The following is a 20,610-nucleotide window of genomic DNA, read 5'->3' as shown; positions in this document are numbered from 1 at the left end:
GGGAAGCAGCTCCCAGGCTGCCTTCCCAATGAGCAGCCAAAGATTCTTCTGGGTGCACCAAAGGAGTTTTGCCCAGCACAGGCCAGGTTATGCAAATGTCTTGATTTTCTTGTTTCTTTCTCTTCCAGGACAGAACAAGACAAAGGGTTCATTTAATGCAATCTGAACCCTTGGTGTTATTGGAAAAGGACCAAGAAAGCTGCATGATCCAACACTTTGCTGTGAAGAGGCTTGAGGTTGCAGTGTGTCTTCACAGCTCCCAGCAAAAATAATTTTTCCTTAGTGGCTAAAATCCCTGTGACACACCGGAGCCCAGAGCTCTCCCCAAAGATGGACAGACACAGAGCAAACTGCAAAATTCCCCAGCCATGTCAGTGCATCTTCCCAGGGAACACAGGTGCTTCCCACCCCAGCGTGGGCATGGAGCAGCTCTGGCCTCAGCAAAGGGCTCCATCCCTATTCCCTGTTCACAGCAGGCTCAGCAGAGAGCAGAGGCCATCCCAGCTGAAAGGTGCCTGGCAGCATGCTTGTGGAGCTGGGGCAGCCCTCTGCTCAGCTCCAGGCTGGGTTCCTGTGAGAAGCACCTCTAAGACCTGTGGGAAGACACCAGCCAGGCTGATCCTTTGTTTTGTGTTTTCCAGCTATTTCACCTCCTGCTGTGGAAGGCAGGGCATTTCTGCCAAGGTGGCAGAGGACTCTCTAATGCATCTGCTATAGTCTGAGAATGGCTATGTTTATAGGATCTCCAGGAAGGAAGATGTGTGGGATTTCCCATACAGGGTTGAGATGGAGTTTGTCCAGGAGTTCTGCCAGCACTTGTATTTCTCCAGAGGAATTTTGCACTGTCTGGGGAGGGGTTTTGGTATTCACAATGCTCTCACTCCCTTCTGCTTAAAATATTTGATGTTAGTTCTCAAGGTGACTAGGCTTGAGTTTTTTCTTAAGAAATAAACTAAGCAAATGCAGGGAACTGTAAACCTTGTTGTGACTGCACTACTGGGGAAAGGGAATTCTGATTGACTCAGATGATTCCTTTCTCTATTTGGCTTCACAAGCTTGCTGTGCAGGGCAGGGCATTTCTGGGTACTGCCATGAGTAAAGGCCCTGGGAAGAGCCAGGGAAGTTCATAAAGGAGGGACTGATGGACATGATCAATCAGCCAGTGGTTCCAGAGCCTGGGAATTGAGGGCAGTGGGGCATGGCACAAGAAATGGTGAGGATGAGTGTGGTCTCAAGACACAGCCAGTGTGCAGATGCTGGTGAGCAAGTCAGAGGGAGCCATACCCTGAGGTACAGCAGAGGTGCCTCAGCCTGAAATCACTCTGATGCTTTCATCCCATCAGGGACTGTGTCAGCATTTGATCCCAGCAGAAAAAATCCTTCCAGGCAGAGTACCCGGGATAGCAGGAGCTCTCCAGCAAGGGGTGAGAGTGATGTGCTCACTTTGTTCTTCTAGGACAATGTCTAGGACAATTAACAACAGCTCCTGAGCTGAGATGTCCAGTCCCATGATGGCACCTCTGAAAGGGACACAGCTTGTAAGAGCTGGTGGCACCCTGGACCACTTTGTTCATGCCATTCACAGGAAAATAACTGGTGTCTGACACTGACACTGGTTTGGGTGTTGGCTCATCCTCTGATTGCATTTGCACACCCAATGTCCTGCAAGGGTGCTCTGGGAACTGTGACTTTACTGGTATTGTAGAAATTTCAGTGAGAAGCAACATGCAGTTTATGAAAGAGGTGTCCCTGCAATCCAGCACTGCAGCAAATAACTTTTATTGTGAGCTTTTGCAAACTCCATGATGTGGCACACATTGGTCTTTGACAACCATTGAATACACTTCCCCAAATCAGTTTCCCATCAATCTGCAGAAAAGCTTCAGAAGCAGAGCAGAGAATGAAGGTGTCCAAGGAGTGCATCACAGGAATTCAGCTTTGGCTGCTCAAAGCTTTCTATGTCTCTGATGCCAAAGCCTGCCTGTCTGATACAACAGCTGCTGCTCTCAAGGTGCAGTTTCAAAAGCAACCAAGCAAAAGCATGTGCCAGGATCACAGAATCACTGAATTGTTGTGTTTTGGAGGGACTTCTCAGGACCTTCTAGTCCAGACTCCAGGCTCCAGCAGGATCCGCAGGTTGTCCAGAATCACGGATTTTTGGGGTTTGGGAATCTCCAGACATGGAGATCTCCAGGCAGGATCTCTGGGCATCCTGAGAAGCCCTGGTGCCACAGCCTTGCTAAGGAGATGAGGGACAAGTCAGCTGCACACTCCTGGGGACAGCAAAGGAGGAGAGGACTCATTCCTGAGAGCTCTCTCCTGAGATGGGCAGCAAAGCAAAGCAGCTGGAGGCTCTGCCCACGTCTCTGTGCCTTTGAGCAGAGGAGGAGGTGCCCTGAGGGACAGAGCTGGGAACACAGCAGAGAAGGAAGCAGCACAGACTCTGCACAGGACACTTGTGCCCCGCTACTCTGCTCTGCTGAGACCCCACCTGCAGTGCTGCCTCCAGCTCTGGGGCCCACAGCACAAGAAGGATACAAAGCTGTTGGAGAGGAGTCCAGTGGAGGCCATGAAGGTGCTGTGAGGGCTGGAGCATGTCTGCTCTGGAGAGAGGGTGAGAGAGCTGGGGATGTTCAGCCGGGAGAAGACTGCTGAGAGTGCAGTACCTCAAGGATCTCCAAGAGGGCTGGAGAGGGTGTCTGGACAAGGGTATGGAGTGGCAGGGCAAGAGGGAATGGTTTCACACTGATGGAGGGCAGGGTTAGACGGGATATTATAAAGAAGTAAATTACTGTGAGCATGCTGTGGTATGAGTAAAAGTTACTGAGAGATGTTTTGACTGGTCCATCCCTGGAAGGGTTCAAGGCCTGGCTGGGGAGGGCTTGGAACAACCTGGAGTAGTGGAAGGTGTCCCTGCTCATGGCGGGCAGGTCAATATGAGATGATCGTTAAGGCTTTTATGTCCCATCAAAGCCAACCCATTCTGTGATTCTGTGATTCTGTGACATGTGAGAAAAGGCACTGCACCTTTTCCATTGAGGATGTGTGGCTTATTTCTGAGAACAGGAATTGTTGAACAGAGTAATATTTTTCACCTTGTAGAGCTCAGTCAACCTCTCCTCCAGTTCCCCCAGCGTGATGTTCTCCACCTCATTTTTGTCATTCTCAGCAATGGCCCCCCAAGCATCTTTGGGCTCTTCATCCACCAGACAGCAGGCAGCTGACCAGATGTGGCTGGGTACATTAACCCTCTTATTGGACATGTAATTTTTCCCAGGCACAGCACCTGTGATGACATAGGTGGTTGTACAGCCCTTGGTCATTTCGATCATTGTTCTACGCTCGTAGACCTTCCACTGGCCATCATTGAGACTCTTATTCTGGGGCACTGCGTTGGTCAGGGTGTAGGTAGCTTTCTTGCTCTCTTTATTATCCATATGGCCACAGGGGCACAAATGGCCACGGTCCCAAACAGTCATGTTGTAGTCAGCGTTGACAGCCTGGCTCTTTTGGATTTCTTCTACGGTGAAATTGTTTCTTATGAGGACTGATTCCATTTCCATAGCTTCAAAATTATTTTTACCTATGAGCTGGACAGAGAAAGAGAAAGAGGTGTTAGAATGGGAGTAATGGAGAAGATTTCCCTGGAGCAGAAGTCTCTGATGATTAAGATCCAATTTTTTGTCATCTCATTGTAGGAAAAAAGTATGAATCTTAGAGAAATCATACACATGACCCACCCACATGAACACAAAAGCTGAAAGAGTAAGCAGCTCAGAATCTGACTGCTCTCAGTTTGACTTGTGACCTTTGTAATCTAGCCTGCAGCTTGTGCAGGGAGCATGGATGGATGCACAAGACAAGGAGCATTTTCTACTCCTAGGATTGAAAGTTGATTTTGGTGAAGCACTTTCCCTGCCAAATCTGTTTCGCTTTCCTCCTGTCTCCACAGCCCAAATCTGCCCAGGGCTCTCCCTGGATCCCCTCACAACATGCTGTCATTCTGTGATTCTGTGATTTTATGTGTGGTTGCTGCAGGTGTACCCCAGTCCTGGAACACCAGAGGTTGCCTCCTGTAACCCCATACAGAGGGAGATGTGTCAGGAAATCAGTCCTGGAGCTGAGGTTTCCCTGGGAGGGCTGCAGTTTATTCAAGGTTGAACAGTTTTGCTCAGTAAGCAAAAAGATCTCAATGTGAATGGAATCTGTTACAGCAGTGCTGAGAATGTGTCTCAGGGCTGATGTGGGCCAGGGAGAATTATTGGCAGCATCACTGAAAAGAAGTTACAAATGATCAGCCTCTGATTGGGACCTCAAAAGAGTCCTGGGGAAACTAAATACTCCAACATTTCCTCAGGAGTACATCTACCAAATCTAAGACGTTTTAAGTTGCTAGGATCCAAGGTCGAGGAGGAAGATGCCAGGTTGGATAGGGCTTGATCATGCTGGTCTAATGGCAAGTGGCCATTAGGGGAGTTGGACTGAGATGGTCTTTAAGGTTCCTTCTAACACAAATCATTCCATAAATATCCAAAAAGAGAGAATGTGAAGGCTACAGTGTTGATCGGAATAGTTGTTCAAGTTATATGATGAAATTACAGGTTTTTTTTATAACTTCAACATATTTTTGGTCATTTTTAGGGAAACATATTTAGCCTTCCTCTGGAGCAGGGCACGTGGCCTCCTCCTCTGGCTCACCTTCCCCCAAATTGTGTCCTGCTACTCCGTCCTTACCAATGACAGGAATTCCTTCTTTTTCTCTTCTGCAAGTGGCCTGGCCTGTTTTACCGAGGTTTGTCAGAAGGACATTTCTGAGGGCTCAGTTTTTTGTGGTGTTCTGTCTGTCTGCTGGATCCTTCTCAACCAAGCCTGAGCCAAAGGTGCTCAGGGGTCACTGCCCATGGATGGAGATCCCACCCTTCTGACTGGACCAACACTGATGCTCCTCACATTTCGCTGCCTGAAATGTCACTGCAGAAATCCCTCCACAGTTAACCTGACCCTCTCATCTCCAGTGCCTTTTCCCCTGAGGCTTTGTCCCTGGGCCATCTCACCCCCTTCTGAGTTTCTCCTCACTTCTTTCACTCCACTCACAAAGGCTGTTGGACTCTTCACTGGGAGCAGAGAAGCTCTGCCAAGGATGCAGAACAGCTCAGGGCCAAGTGGGGATCAGATGCCAGCAGGACTGTTGGTGCATCAAGTTTAGCCTCTCCTGGATGCCTTTTCCCCATCACTTGGTCACCCAGCACAGCAGGGCCCAGGGAGGGGAAGCATTTGCCTTTGTCATGTCATGCAAAGGAATCTGATTTGCTGTTCCTGTCAGGTGAAGGCAGAAAGCTGGGCACCCTTGGGATGTGATTCATCTCCTGCTCCTGCTGATATCTCAGATGCATCAGAGGAAGCATGGTGTGCAGGGGTTTGAAGTTCAGTGAGGACATTCCCATGCAGTGTGTCCATTTGCATGTGAGTAGTGGGGTGTCAGGAAACAGAAGTGGTAATTTAAATGCTGCAGCTCATCTCTCAGTGGCTGCAGGGTGATGTGATGTGCTGTAAGAGAGACACTCACCTGAGGCTCAACCATCCACAATCGTCGAGGATTGTTCCCTTCTACAGGATGGTATTTGTAAGCAGAGTACACTGGTATTCTCTCGTCTCTGTTGTACAGGGTGGCATAGTGATACGAGCCATTGTACCGCTGGCAGATCCAGGCTGGGTTCTTTGGATTCAGGGCATCATTTGGGGGAAGGCGTGAATAGAAGAACTGAGGACAGCTTGCAAAGGAGTTCACCACCTCGCCGTGTCCCAGCCAGAGGCAGCTGGCCAACCCCTGCAGCAGCAGCAGCCCCAGCATGGTGGGAGGATTTCAGTGAAGGGCTCTTGCTCCCCTGGAAGGCAAATGCAGAGACACACTCAGCTTGGAGAGAGCTGAACATGGCCTGGAGCCTTTTTGTGCAGGGGGACAAACCTGGTAGTGGAGAGGATTATGAGACACCAGGAAAGGTCTAATTTCTGTCCTCCTACATATGGAGAAATCAGAAGGGCAGTAAGGGTGAATCCCAAAGCAGGATTTAGGTGACCACAGGAGGCAGCAGTGGAAGCACTCAGCCTGCAGGAAGAAGAAGCCAAACCCACCACAGGACTGCAATCAGCTCTCACAGCAAAAGTGCAACTGAGGCACAGCCCTGGGACAAGGTCACCTTTTCCCACCTCCCTCCTGCTCTCAGCACCTTCCCACAGCAGACACCTGCAGCTGGGCACGGGCTCTGCTCAGCCCCCTGCAATGCTGAGCTGGGCTTTAATCTCATGGGGCATGAGGCAGGCAAAGAACAGCAATGCTGCACTTCCTTCAAGTCTCTGGCCCCATCCAGGCTCACACAGACACTCAGCTGTGCCACTCAGACCCAATACTGAACCCCAAATGATCCACCTGGGCTCCTGCCTCTCAGCTGACATTGGGCCATGGGTGTCCTGCTGCTCACCTTGCATTTCCATGTCATCCAACCCCACACTCTGAACTTGCAGACACATGGAGAGAGCAAATGAAGGGGCCAAGCAGATGGCAGCAGCAAGCAGGAGGGATAACACCTCTATCTTATCAGTACAGTGGCTGCTGCAATGCAAGCACTAAGGGGCAGCTCTTCCCATGGTTGCTTGGGATTGCTGCTGATGTCCATCTTCAGCTTTGCTGATGGATTTCCCTGTAGAGTCAAAGGCACCATTGCAGGAATTTCTTGGACAGCCACCTATCCTGTTTTGTCTTTCTCAGTGGAGACCTGATTTTCAGCAGTCAGTAAGGTCATTCCTTTATGAGAAACCTGCTGAAAAGTTCCCTGGGACTCTGGTAACCAAGCATGGGTCTTTGGTTTGAACAAGATGTAGTGATTGGTTCATGAAAATGAGGAGGAGTTATTAAATATGGTGGGTGGAGGTTTTATTTAGGTTAGCATTTCTTTGACATGTATTTTTGTTTCTCCACTGTGGATTTGAACCCTTTTCTGTGCTCCCTTCAATTCCCCCCCGTGGGGTGGCTGCTTGGCAGCTCTGGCTGACGGGACTGTGGGGGCATGTGCAGGACAACGTGTATTTGTCCCTTGTGGGAAGCTACAGGGAGTGGAGGACACTTGTTGCTGGGAGGCCTGGCAGGGTAGCATTGCACCACCACTCAAGATGCAGGAAGACCTCAGCCAAAGAAAGGCATGGAAGGACATATGAGGACTGCTCATGAATATTAATGAGGCTGATGCAATCTTGGGTATATCAAAGACGGAGATGCCATTTTTTAAGCCAAGCCTCCAGTGAGCAAAAGGAGACTTACTACGCTCAGAGCAATTTTCCCTTTGCTTTGCAATTTTTAACAGGATCTAAGCAAATTTTATTTACTCAATCCCACCTGGGTATGATTGGTTTATAACAGTTTTGTCTCCTTTCAGAGGCAGTACAGGTTTGGGGGAGGGATATTTCCATTTGCATCGCCAGACACTCAATGCAGTGATTTCATATCATCAGCATTTGGAATATGGCAGCTGGGACAGGCAGGTAAAAGGGTTCCTGGCAGAGAAAGCTGCCACAGCCTCTAAAGCACAAAGCCCACCTTGGGCTGGGAAGGGGCTGAGCTCAGCACTGCTGAAGGCTTGACAAGTCACCTTGCACATTTGCCCTTGTCTTGTTCTTCTCCCTGACCCTCATCTCTCCATTTCCACTGGATTCAGGATGTTGAGCTGCACTCAGTCCTACTCTGACCCAAGATATCTGGTACTTTTTCTCTTTTGCATCCCTGGATCAGGAACATGTGATCCTGACCAATGAGCTGGAAACTGAGAAATGGCACTATAAGTGGTGACTCTTTACAGTACTCTGCAGAGCATGCCCAAAGCTACCCTAAAGCAAGCAGGGAAGGGTCTGAAAACTCCTTCTGCATGAATCACTCCATGAGATTGAAATAGATCTAACTCACTTAATATCTGACTTAATAGATACAGAGAAAACAACCTACCGTGAGAAGGAGCGGCACAGGATGCTGCTCGCAGCCCCCAAGTGGCAGAGGAGTCTCCAATGCCTCTGCTGCAGTCTCAGACTCTCTGGGTTTATATGCTCTCCAGGAAGAGACAGATGTTAGATTTCCCAAGAAGGCTTTCGAGTGAATTTTCCCAGGTGTTCAGAGAGCACCTCTGTTTGTCCAGAAGTTTTTTGCAAGGTCATAGATGGAGTTTTAGTACTGCATAATCTCCCCCTTCCTACTTATTCAACAGTTTGATGTTAATTTTCAGGTGAGCTGGCTTGAGTTTCTTTCTAAATCATTCCTTCTCTTCTTGCCCTCCTGACTGAGAGAAAATACCAAAGTGCTGCAAAATTCAGTGCATGCATAAGCTCCGATTGCTCCTTGGAGCTCAGCTACTCCATCTTAGGCTTTGCTTATTGACTATATATATTTATGCTAAAATGTTTTGAAAGACAGGTGTGTGTAAGTGAAGGCTGGAGCCTCCCTTGAAATGGAGAATGTAAATCCCGTCCTTGTGATTTATTTTAATTTTGAAATTAGGGTTCTCTCAGGCAAAAGCATATGAATATAGAAATCACAGGGTTTTTTTTACTAGTTTTTACAATAAAGCAAGCGAACAATAACACCTACAGCATTCTCAACAAACAGAACCACAATCCCACTCCCAGCCTGCTCTGCCATGGGCGCCTTCCCCTTCGGTGCAGTTCCTGTCGCCGCCACCAGGGGCGCTGGTGGCTCCTGTTGGGCGGGGCAGTGCGGTGACTCCTCCGCGGCTGCAGGGGGCGCTGTGGCGCGGGCTCGCGGAGCACGTGGCAATGGCGGCTTTGTCCCGCGAAGGGACGGAAGAGAGGCTTTGCTGAAAAAAACCCTGTGGCAATCGATCTCGGTGCCCCAGCAGGAGTCTGAGGAGCACCGAGCTGGAACGGCAGGAATGAGCAGAAATCTTGGGGTGGTGGATGAGAGGTATCGGAATCTCCACGGTGGTGGATGGAACTGTGGGACATCCCAGCAGGGCAGGGCGATGCAGGGCCCCACAGCGTAGAGAAACCCAAAGCAGTGCCAAAGAAAGCAGTGGGCGTGGGGCAGGAGCGACCCGGCTCCCAGCAGGGCAGGGAGAGGCAGGTTCAGGCTCCCAGGCACCTGAGCAGATGGTGATAGGTCCTTCTTAGCGAGGTAAGAACTAATAAGGTTTTGGTTTAGTGGCTGCTCTTAGAGTCAGAAGCTCACCCTACAGAAAAAGAAGAAGCCAAAGAAGAAGCAGGAGAAGGCAAAGGAGAAGAACAAGGAGAAGACGAAGAAAAAGAATAAAAGAAGAGAAAGAAGAAGAGAAGGAGAGGAAGAAGAAGAGGAAGAAGAACAAGAACAACAAGGAGCAGCAGCTCTGAGCATCCACCTATGAAGCCGCTGAGCGAAAGAGCTACCAGCTGCCCCAGCCTTCCTTCACCTGCCCTGAAATCCAGCAGTACCTCTGTTCGTCACAGAGAAACTCCCCAGATGAGAGGAAATGCAACCAGATGCCTTCATAACCCCTGGGCTTAGCCACTTCTTTGTTTTCTCAAGTAGCCGTAAGTGCCCAGTAGTCAGTGTTTCTTAGCAACTTATGGGAAAAGTTCTATAGGTGAGAAGAAACAAAGGCAGAGAAACCTAACCCCCGACACAAAGCTCAGGAAAGACTTTGAATATTGGAGGCAGTGGTGAGGAAGGAGCAAGAGATGACCTTGAAGCAGAGTCTCAGAAGAGGCAGCTGAACTGCTCCTTCTCATTTCTCCCTGGAGCAAGGACCTGAAAGGACTTGTTTGAATCCTCAGGAGTGCCACTGCAAAATATATACCCAGTCATAAATTTGCTCTTCTTATAAACAGGGAATTCCACAGGAAAGAGAAATTTTCTATTTACTTTAGGGCAGTTTGTTCATACTGTGAGAAATGCTGCCACCTTTCAAAATTTTAAAAGGTTGATTAAAACCATATCAAAACTTACAACAGAAGACTGAATAGAGAAAATTTAACAAAGCACCATGAACAAAGTACTACCAACCATCTGCTCATCCACAAAATGGGGGTTCCACCTTTTAACCCTCTGGCCCCTCCCAAAGCTCTGTCCATCAACTCCTTCATTTCAAGTGGTAGAGGTTACTTCCTGACATCTTGATTGGAGGTCAGATGTTGCCACATTAACAAGTGGACCCTCCCAAATGCCCTAGCTTCCCCAGCCATCCCATGAGACCAATGGAAAAAGGGGAAAACATATCTATAAAAATTGTGTTTTGGAGTTCTTCTGAACACAGAGATGATAACAGAGATGTTTCTGGTTTTACTGGGCAGAGCTTTCACGGGGCAAAGCCTTTTCTGTTTTCTGTACTGCCAGGCTGGCAAGGAGGCTGGGGGTACTTGGGAGGTTGGAAGGAGACACAGCCAGGAGAGGTGAGCCCAACTGACCAGAAGAATATTGCAGACCATGAGACATCATGCTGAGGATATAAAGTGAGGGGAAGAATGGGGAAGGTGGTGTCATTTGGAGTGGTGGGTTTAGTCTTCCCAGCTAGCTGTTAGGTGGGATGGGGCTCTGCTCTCCTGGAGGTGGCTGAACACCTTTCTATCCATGGGAAATGGTGAAAGGATTCCTTGATGTGCTGTGATTGTGTGCACAGCTTTTGCTCTCCCTGTCAAACTGTCTGTATCTCCACCCACGAGTTTTCCAGCTTTTCCTCTTCCAGTTCTCTCCCTGATCCCGGTGGTCGGGGAGTGAGGGAGCGGCTGCTGGCTGGGCTTAAACCACGCCATTAGAACAATGTGAAAGGTCTTGAAATGGCAGGAGTGTAGGTTTAGAGTGGATATTTGGAAGATATTTGTTACTGTGGGGGTGGTGATTCCCCAGCACAAGTTACTCACAGAAGCTGAGACTGCCCCATGCCTGGAAGTGTCCATGGCCAGGCTGGCTGGGGCTTGGAGCAACCTGGGATAGTGAAAGGTGTCCATGTCCATGGAAGGGCATGGAAGTAGCTGGTAATTAAGGTCCTTTCCAACCCAAAATGTTCTGTCATTCAATGACCACTCATTCACTCAAAGCTAAACTGGACACATGTTCTTGCATTTCCAAAAGTCCAGGAATAACAGAAGGATGAGTTACAACCAGAAGTATCCAGAAGAAGTGGGTTAGACCAAAATTTGTTCAAACTGGGTGCGTCCCATGGTTTCTTTTGATCTGTTAACCTGGGACTGATGTCTTAAACAAAGTGGGGTTTATCCAGAATGAGGGAGAAGGCCAAGAAGAGGCAGAAGTGGTGGAGGTGGGGCAAATTTCTCCTTCCTTGTGAGGCCCAGCTGACAGAACAAAGTACGGCACATCATTAGAAGGGGCCGTAAAGAATCAAAGACTCCCAAAGTGACCCCCAACTCCACAGTGCTGTATGACCAGTGTAAAACCCCTCCCAGGGGAAAAGTGGGGCAATCCCACATAACCTTTAACTCATGGAACCCGTTGAACTGTTAAATGCAAAGGCCCCCACCACCAAAGGATCAAGAGTGGGGACATTAAAGTTGGGAGTCCTGTTCCTAGATCTGTGGAGATATCTAGTAAGAGCTGTTGGCACCCTTGCCCACTTTGTTCATGCCCATTCACAGGAGAATAACTGTTGTCTGATGCTGACATTTGTGTGGGTATTATGGCATCCTCTGGATTTGCACACCCAATGTCCTGCAAGGATGCTCTGGGCACTGTGACTTTACTGGTGGTTCTAGAAATTTCAGTGAGAAGCAACTTGTGGTTCATATAAGACATGACACTGCAATGCAGCACTGCTGCAAATAACTTTTATTGTGAGCTCTTGCAAACTCCATGATGTGGCACACATTGGTCTTTGACAACCATTGAATACATTTCCCCTAAAGAAGTAAATTACTATGAACAGGCGGTGGTATGAGTAAAAGTTACCCAGAGATGTTTTGACTGGCCCATCCCTGGAAGGGTTCAAGGCTGGGCTGGGGAGGGCAAGGAACAACCTGGTGTAGTGGAATGTGTCCCTGCCCATGGCGGGCAGGTGTGAATGAGATGATCATTAAGGCTTTAAGGTCCAATCAAAAACAACCCATTCTGTGATTCTGTGACATGTGAGAAAAGCCACTCAGCCTTTTCCATTGAGGATATGAGGCTTATTGCCGGGGACAGGCATTATTGAACAATGTAACTGTTCCATGGTAGTGCTCGGTCAACCTCTCCTCCAGCTCCCCCAGGCTGAGCTCCTCCACCTCATTCTTGTCATTCTCAGCGATGGCCCCCCAAGCCTTCTTGGGCTCTGTGCCCACCAGACAGCAGGCAGCTGACCAGATATGGCTGGGTATGTTAACCCTCCCTTCAGCGATGTAGGTGTTCCCAGGCACAGCACCCGTGATCACGTAGGTTGTTGTACAGCCCTTGGTCTTTGTGGCCATCCTTTTAGACTCATAGATGTTCCACTGGCCCTCGTTGAGACTGCTGTTCTGAGGCACTATGTTGGTGAGGGTGAAGGTAGCTGTCTTGCTTTCTCTACTGTAATGATGCCCACTGGGGCTCAAATGGCCACGGTCCAAACCAGTCACGTTGTAGTCACTGAGGACAGCTTGGCTTTCTTTGATTTGGTCTAAGGTGAACTTGTATTTCTGTATGAGGACCGACTCTCTTTCCATCTCTTTAAGATTATTTTTACCTATCAGCTGGACAGGGAAAGAGAAAGAGGCGTTAGAATGGGGAATGGGAGTAACAGAGAAGATTTCCCTGGAGCAGAAGACTCTGATGGTTAAGATTACAGTTTGTGCCATCTCAGTGCAGGAAAGTGTATGAATCTGAGCCAAATCATACACCTGTCCCTCCTGCATGAATCCAAGAGCTTTAAAGAGTAAAGAGCTCAGAATCTGACTGCTCTCAGCTTGACTTGTGACCTTTGTGATCCAGCCTGCAGCCTGTGCTGGGAGCATGGATGGATGCACGAGAGAAGGAGCATTTCCTACTCCTAGGATTGAAAGGTGATTTTGTTGAGACACCTCCCCTGACAAATATGTTTCCTTTTCCTCCTGCCTCCACAGCCCAAACCTGCCCAGGGCTCTCCCTGGATCCTCTTACACCACGCTGTGATCGTGTGATTCAACGATTCTGTGATTTTGTGTGGTTGCTGCAGAGGCACCCAAGTTCTGGAAGACCAGAGGTTGCCTCCTGTAACCCTGTACAGTGGGAGATGTGTCAGTAAATCAGTCCTGCAGCTGAGGTTTCCCTGGGAGGGCTACAGTTTTTTCAATGGAAGAACAGTTTTGCTCAGTAAGCAAAATTATATCAATGTGAATGGAATCTGTTGCAGCAGTGCTGGGAATGTGCGCTAGGGCAGATCTGGGTAAGGGAGAATTTTCTGCAGCATCACTGAAAAGAAGTTACAAATGAACAGCCCCTGAGAAGGGTCCTGTAATCCCAAAAGAGTCGTGGGGAAACTAAATACTCCAAAAATGCCTCAGGAGAAAGTTATTAAAAATCAAAGGTTGTTTGGGTGGCCAGGGTCCAAGGACCAGAAGGAAAATGCCAAGGTAGATAGGGCTTGGAGCATGCTGGTCTAATGGCAAGTGGCCTGGTGCATGCAGGGGAATTGGACTGAGATGGTCTTTAAGGTTCCTTCCAACAAAAAACATTCCATAAATCTCCAAAAACAGACAATGTGGAAGCTGCAGTGGTGCAAGGCCAGAGTAGTTGTTCTAGTTCCTACGCAAAATAAGAGGAAGTTATTATTTTTTTTAATAACTTCAACATAATTTTGTTCACCTTTTGGGAAACATATTTAGCCTTCCTCTGGAGTAGAGCACAAGGCTTCCTTCTCTGGCTCACCTTCCCTGGCTCACCTTACCCCAAATTCCATCCTGCTACTCTGTCCTTAGCAATGACAGGAATTGTCTCTTTTTCTCTTCTGCAATTGGCCTGGCCTGTTCTACCGAATTTTGGCTGAAGGCCATTGGTAAGGGCTCTTTTGTCTGTGCTGTTCTGTCTGTCTGGTGGATCAAGCCTGAGCCAAAGGCGCACAGGGGTCACTGCCCATGGACGGAGATCTCACCCCTCTGACTGGACCAACACTGATGCTCCTCACTCTCACTGCAGGAAATGTCACTGCAGAAATCCCTCCACAGTTAACCTGACCCTCTCATCTCCAGTGCCTTTTCCCCTGAGGCTTTGTCCCTGGGCCATTTCATTCCCTTCTGAGTTTCTCCTCACTTCTCTCCCACCACTCACAAAGCCTGTTTGACTCTTCACTAGGAACAGAGAAGCTCTGCCAGGGATGCAGAACAGCTCAGGGCCAAGTGGGGATCAGATGCCAGCAGGACTGTTGGTGCCTCAAGTTTAGCCTCTCCTGGATGCCTTTTCCCCATCACTTGGTCACCCAGCACAGCAGGGCCCAGGGAGGGGAAGCATTTGCCTTTGTCATGTCATGCAAAGGAATCTGATTTGCTGTTCCTGTCAGGTGAAGGCAGAAAGCTGGGCACCCTTGGGATGTGATTCATCTCCTGCTCCTGCTGATGTCTCAGATGCATCAGAGGAACCCTGTGGTGCAGGGGTTTGATGTTCAGTGAGGACATTCCCATCCAGTGTGTCCATTTGCATGTGTGTAGTGGGGTGTTAGGAAACAGAAGTGGTAATTTAAATGCTGCAGCTCATCTCTGAGTGGCTGCAGAGTGATGTGAGTAAAGAGGGACACTCACCTGAGGCTCAACAAACCACCATGTGTGAGGTCTCTTGGCAATCCCAGGCTGGTATTTGTAAGCAGAGTACACTGGAATTCTCCTGTCTCTGTCATACAGGGTGGCATAGTGATACGAGTTGCTGAAACGCTGGCAGATCCAGGCTGGGTTCTTTGGATTCAGGACATCATTTGGAGGATGGCCTGCATAGAAGAACTGAGGACAGCTTGCAAAGGAGTTCACCACCTCACTGTGTCCCAGCCAGAGGCAGCTGGCCAACCCCTGCAGCAGCAGCAGCCCCAGCATGGTGGGAGGATTTCAGTGAAGGGCTCTTGCTCCCCTGGAAGGCAAATGCAGAGACACACTCAGCTTGGAGAGAGCTGGACATGGCCTGGAGCCTTTTTGTGCAGGGGGACAGAGCTGCCAGAGGAGGGGATTATGAGACACCAGGAAAGGTCTAATTTCTGTCCTCCTATACATGGAAAAAATCACAAGAGCAATAAGGGTGAATCCCAACACAGGATTTAGGTGCCCACAGAAGGCAGCAGTGGGAGAAGTCAGCCTGCAGGAGGAAGGAGCCAAACCCACCACGACTGCAATCAGTTCTCATAGCAAAGTGATCTTGCAACTGAGGTACAGCCCTGGGATAAGGTCACCTTTTCCCACCTCCCTCCTGCTCTCAGCACCTTCCCACAGCAGACACCTGCAGCTGGGCACAGGCTCTGCTCAGCCCCCTGCCATGCTGACCTGGGCTTTAATCTCATGGGGCATGAGGCAGGCAAAGAACAGCAATGCTGCACTTCCTACAAGTCTCTGGCCCCATCCAGGCTCACACAGACACTCAGCTCTGCCACTCAGACCCAATAGTGAACCCCAAATGATCCCCCTGGGCTCCTGCCTCTCAGCTGACATTGGGCCATGGGTGTCCTGCTGCTCACCTTGCATTTCCATGTCATCCAACCCCACACTCTGAACTTGCAGACACACGGAGAGAGCAAAGGGGCCAAGCAGATGGCAGCAGCAAACATCAGGGATAACACCTCTATCTTATCAGCACAGTGGCTGCTGCAATGCAAGCACTGACTCATCTCTCCATTTCCACTGGAGTCAGGATGTTGAGCTGCACACAGCCCTGCTCTGACCCAAGATATCTGGTACTTTTTCTCTTGTTCATCCCTGGATCAGGAACATGATGACCAATGATCTGCAAACTGAGAACTGGAGGTACAAGTGATGACTTTTTACAGTACTCTGCAGAGCATGCCCAAAGCTACCCTAAAGCAAGCAGGGAAGGGTCTGAAAACTCCTTCTGCGTGTCCTACTCCATGAGATTAAAATATATCTTAAGGAAATATCTAAGTTAACAGATACATAGAAAACAACCTACCGTGAGAAGGAGTGGCACAGGATTCTGCTCGCAGCCCCCAAGTGGCAGAGGAGTCTCCAATGCCTCTGCTGCAGTCTCAGACTGTTTGGGTTTATATGCTCTCCAGGGAGAGGCAGTGGTTACATTTCCCAAGAAGCCTTTAGTGTAAATTTTCTCAGGAATTCAGACCACACCTCTGTTTGTCCAGAGGTTTTTTGCAAGATCATAATCTCCTCCTTCCTATTTATTCAACAGTTTGATGTTGATTTTCAGGTGAGCTGCCTTGAGTTTCTTTCCGACATCATTCCTTCTGTCTTTGTCCTCCTGACTGACGGAAAATACTGAAGTCTTGCAAAATTCAGTGCATGCATAAGCTCTGATTGCTCCTTGGAGCTCAGCAACTCCAGCCTAAGTTTGTCCATAAATATTTCAAAAAGTCAGGAAATACTTCAAATATTGGAATGAATAGTGAGAGGGAGGAAGAGCTTACCTTGATGTAGAGTCTTAGAATAAAGCAGCTGAACCGTTCCTTTTGTCTTCTCCCTGGAGAAAGGAGTGTTTGAATGCTCAGGAGTGCCACTGCAATATATACCCAGGCATAAATTTGCCCCTTCTTATAAAGAAGGCATTCCACAGAATAGAGAAGTTTTCTATTTTTATTTGGAAGGTTTGTGCACACCCACCCTGAAATGTGCTGACTGTTGTTTGTCATAGTTTCCTCAGAATTTCTCCCAAATTTGCTGACTTGCAGCATGACATGTCAGGATCTGTTATATATATACCAGTCATGAAGTTGCCCTTTCTAATTTTCCCTAGTAAACAGGGAATGCCACAGAAAAGACAAGTTTTCTGTTTTTATTTAGGGGGTATGTTCACACCCACCCTGAAATGTGTTGACAGTTGTCATAGTTTCCCCAAAATTTTCCCAAATTTGCTGCCTTGCAGCATGGTATGTCAGGTTCAGCTAACAGGGTCTGGTGGCTGCCTTGATCATTTCATCAATCCCACCAGCTGCAGTTGCTGCTGCTCCAGCACCTACACGTGTTCCTGTTCCCAACAGAACATCTCTGGTGACATGGGATGGACTGGCCTGGCTCTGAGTGCACTCAGATATTCACAGTCTGCTCTTCTGCAGCCTCCCATAACATCATTCCTATGGCCAGGCTACAAATACTCTCCTGCCTGATTGCCATGGCTGTGTAACAGCTTGATCCCAGCAGCCTGGGAAGGAGAAGGCTCTGGGGACACCTCAGAGCACCTGCCAGTACTGTAGGAGTCTGCAGGAGAGCTGGAGAGAGACTTTGCATAAGGGCTTGGAGCTGATAGGTGTGCTGGGTTCAGAGTTAATTTTTTTGAAAATGGCAGGTGTGGGGCTGTGTTTTGGAGTTCTGCTGAACACAGAGTTGATAGCACAGAGATGTTTCTGGTTTTACTGGGCAGAGCTTTCACAGGGCAAAGCCTTTTCTGCATTTTTGTACTGCCAGGCTGGCAAGGAGGCTGGGGATACTTGGGAGGTTGGGAGGAGACACAGCCAGGAGAGGTGAGCCCAACTGACCAGAGGGATATTGCAGACCATGAGACATCCTACTGAGGATATAAAGGGAGGGGAAGGAGGAGTGAGGAGGTGTTATTTGGAGTGGTGGGTTTTTTTGTCTTCAGAGGCAGCTGTTAGGTGGGATGTGGCCCTGCTGTCTTGGAGGTGGCTGAACACCTTTCTGTCCATGAGAAGAGTTGAAAGATCTCCTTAACCTGCTTTGCTTGTGAGCAAAGTTTTTCTTTTCCCTGTTAAATTGGCTCTGTCTCTATCACAAATTTTCCAGCTTTCACCTTCCAGTTCACTTTCTGATCCTGGTGGTTGTGGAGTGAGGGAGCGGCTGCGTGGGGTGTGGCTGCTGGCTGGGGTTAAACCACATCTTTAGGACAGAATTCCCAGAATTCCCAGAATGACTTGTTTGGAAGAGACCCTCAAAATGATTGAGTCAAACCCATGCCCCAACACCTTAACTGAACCATGACACCGAGTGCTGTATCCAGTCTTTTTTTAAAACACTTGCAGGGATGGTGACTCCACCACCTCCCCAGGCAGACCATTCCAGAACTTCATCACTTTTTCAGTGAAAAACTTTTTTCTAATATCTGACCTCTATTTCCCTTGAAGCAGCTTGAGACAAGGTGAAAGGGCTTGAAAGCAGTGTAGGTTTATATTGGCTATTAGGCAGATATTTGTTACTGTGGGGATGGGGAAGCCCCAGCACAGGTTGCTCACAGAAGCTGAGACTGCCACATCTCTGGAAGTGTCCATGGCCAGGCTACCTGCGGCTTGGAGCAACCTGGGATAGTGAAAGGTGTCCCTGCCCATGGGAGAGCATGGAAGTAGCTGGTCATTAAGAACCTTTCCAACCCAGAATGTTCTGTCATTCAATGAGCATTCATTTAATCAAAATGAAACTTGACTCATATTCTTCCATTTTCAAAAGGCCAGGAATAATAAAATGATGAGTTTGTTGTTACAACCAGAAGTATCCAGAAGAAGTGTGTTAGACCAAAGTTTTTCCAAACAATCTGGTTGGGTCCTATGGTTTCTTTTTTCTCTGTTAACCTGGGACTGATGTCTTAAACAAAGCAGGGTTTAGCCAGAATGTGGGAGAAGGCCAAGAAGAAGCAGATCTGGTGGAGGTGGGGCAAATTTCTCCTTCCTTATGAGGACCAACTGACAGAACAAAGCAGGGCCCAACAGTGGTCACATCATTAGAAAAGGCCATAAACCATCAAAGACCGCCAAAGTGTCCCTGAATTCCACAATGCTGCATGACCAAGTGTAAAACTGTTCCCAGGAGAAAAGTGAGGCAATCCCACACAATCCTGAGCTCACAGAATCCACTGGACTCTTAAATGCACTTAAATCCCACTCCTAAAGGATCAAGAGTGAGGACATTAAAGTTGGGAGTGTTTTTCCTGGATCCATGGGGATATCTTGTAAGAGCTGTTGGCACCCTTGCCCACTTTGTTCATGCCATTCACAGGACAATAACTGCTGTCTAATGGTGACACTGGTGTGGGTGTTACGACACCCTCTGATTGCATTTGCACACCCAGTGTCCAGCAAGGATGCTCTGGGCACTGTGACTTTACTGGTATTGTAGAAATTTCAGTGAGAAACAACTTGTGGTTGTAGAAGACGTGACCCTACAATCCAACACTGCAGCAAATAACTTTTATTGTAAGCTCATGCAAACTCCATGATGTGGCACACATTGGTCTTTGACAACCATTGAATACATTTCCCCAAATCAGTTTCCCATCAATCTGCAGAAAAGCTTCAGAAGCACAGCAGAGAATGAAGGTGTCCAAGGAGTATATCAGAGCTTTCTATGTCTCTGATGCCAAAGCCTGCCTGTCTGATACAACAGCTGCTGCTTTCAAGGTGCAGTTCCAAAAGCAAACAAACAAAAACATCTGCCAGGATCACAGAATCAGTGAGTTGTTGTGTTTTGGAGGGACTTCTCAGGACCTTCTAGTCCAGACTCCAGGCTCCAGCAGGATCAGCTAGAGCAGGTTGTCCATAAGGTTCTGTGCAGCATCTTCAGGCATGTGGCACAGCACTCGGGCAGCAGCATTGCTGAACACCTCCTCACCTGAACCCAGGGGTTCTTGGCTGATATTCCTGTGCCAAAGTGCTGTTGCCCATTAGTAAGGACATTTTGCCCAGGTGCGGGAAGTGAGGACCTCATTGCAGGGAGTGAAACAGAAACACACCCAGATTTACAACAGATAAGTAGTTCCTCAGAAATCAGAAGTTTAACTTTACAGTGTAACCTTATTAAAGTTGCCAAACACGAATTTTTGTTTCCTGGAGGAACCAAAGGAGCTTTGCCCAGCTGCTCTCTCAAGCAGAGGCCAGAGGATGTCACTGTCTTGAGTCTCCTGTTATCTTCTCTTTTGGGACAGCACACCGCAACATGTTCAGTTCACAGAATGGGAACACTTGGTGTTACTGGAAAAGGGCTAAGCAAGCTGCATGACCAACATTTTGCAGTGAAGAGGCTTGAGGCTGCAGTGTCCCCTCACAGCTCCCAGCAAAAATAATTTTTCCTTAGTGGCTAAAATCCCTGTGACACACCGGAGCCCAGAGCTCTCCCCAAAGATGGACAGACACAGAGCAAACTGCAAAATTACCCGGCCATGTCAGTGCAGCTGCATCTTCCCAGGGAACACAGGTGCTTCCCACCCCACGGTGGGATTAGGATTCCACCACACCCTTAGGAGGTCCATTCCAATGTTGAATCACCCTTTATGTGAAGAAATTCCTCCTGATGTGCCACCAGAATCTCTCCCAGTGCAGGTTGAGTCCTGGCCCTCTCATCATCTCCCTGGTTGTCCAGCAGAATATTCTGACACCCAGCTGGCTACACCTCCATTTCAGGGAGCTGGAGAGAGAAATAATCTCTCAGAGATGCCTCTTCTGGGCTAAAGAACCCCAGCTGCCTCAGCTGCTTCTCACAGGCCTTTCCCTCCAGGGCCTTCGCCAGCTTCATGGCCTTTCTCTGCACTGCCTG

At 48.5% G+C, this 20,610-nt stretch overlaps 2 protein-coding genes across 2 annotated transcripts; both read right to left on the bottom strand.

Moving 5' to 3' along the window:
- Positions 1–1,779: 1,779 nt before the first annotated feature.
- Positions 1,780–5,871, bottom strand: LOC120512531 (endonuclease domain-containing 1 protein-like). Its single transcript, XM_039730933.1, has 2 exons — positions 5,567–5,871; positions 1,780–3,590 (listed from the first exon to the last, which is right to left on the bottom strand). Exons 1-2 carry the CDS (start codon positions 5,849–5,851, stop codon positions 3,051–3,053), a joined length of 825 nt encoding a protein of 274 aa, XP_039586867.1. The 5' UTR covers positions 5,852–5,871; the 3' UTR covers positions 1,780–3,050.
- Positions 5,872–11,890: 6,019 nt separating this feature from the next.
- Positions 11,891–16,663, bottom strand: LOC120512530 (endonuclease domain-containing 1 protein-like). Its single transcript, XM_039730931.1, has 3 exons — positions 16,545–16,663; positions 14,710–15,028; positions 11,891–12,690 (listed from the first exon to the last, which is right to left on the bottom strand). The coding sequence occupies exons 2-3, from the start codon at positions 14,992–14,994 to the stop codon at positions 12,151–12,153; spliced, it is 825 nt and encodes a 274-aa protein (XP_039586865.1). The 5' UTR covers positions 14,995–15,028; positions 16,545–16,663; the 3' UTR covers positions 11,891–12,150.
- Positions 16,664–20,610: the final 3,947 nt, after the last annotated feature.

Source organism: Passer montanus, unplaced genomic scaffold (genome assembly GCF_014805655.1).
Source record: "Passer montanus isolate IOZ18808 unplaced genomic scaffold, ASM1480565v1 scaffold74, whole genome shotgun sequence".
In the NCBI taxonomy this organism is placed as follows: Eukaryota; Metazoa; Chordata; class Aves; order Passeriformes; family Passeridae; genus Passer; species Passer montanus.
Note: the sequence above shows the minus strand (reverse complement) of the source record. Positions and strands in the feature narration are given on the sequence as shown.

Bases quoted from the DNA above. Each gene is read 5' to 3' on its own strand.
- LOC120512531 (XM_039730933.1), bottom strand. From the start codon at position 5,851: ATGCTGGGGCTGCTGCTGCTGCAGGGGTTGGCCAGCTGCCTCTGGCTG. The intron at 3,591-5,566 runs GTGAGTGTCTCT...TTCTCTGTCCAG, and splicing joins TGTGGATGGTTGAGCCTCAG to CTCATAGGTAAAAATAATTT.
- LOC120512530 (XM_039730931.1), bottom strand. From the start codon at position 14,994: ATGCTGGGGCTGCTGCTGCTGCAGGGGTTGGCCAGCTGCCTCTGGCTG. The intron at 12,691-14,709 runs GTGAGTGTCCCT...TTCCCTGTCCAG, and splicing joins GGTGGTTTGTTGAGCCTCAG to CTGATAGGTAAAAATAATCT.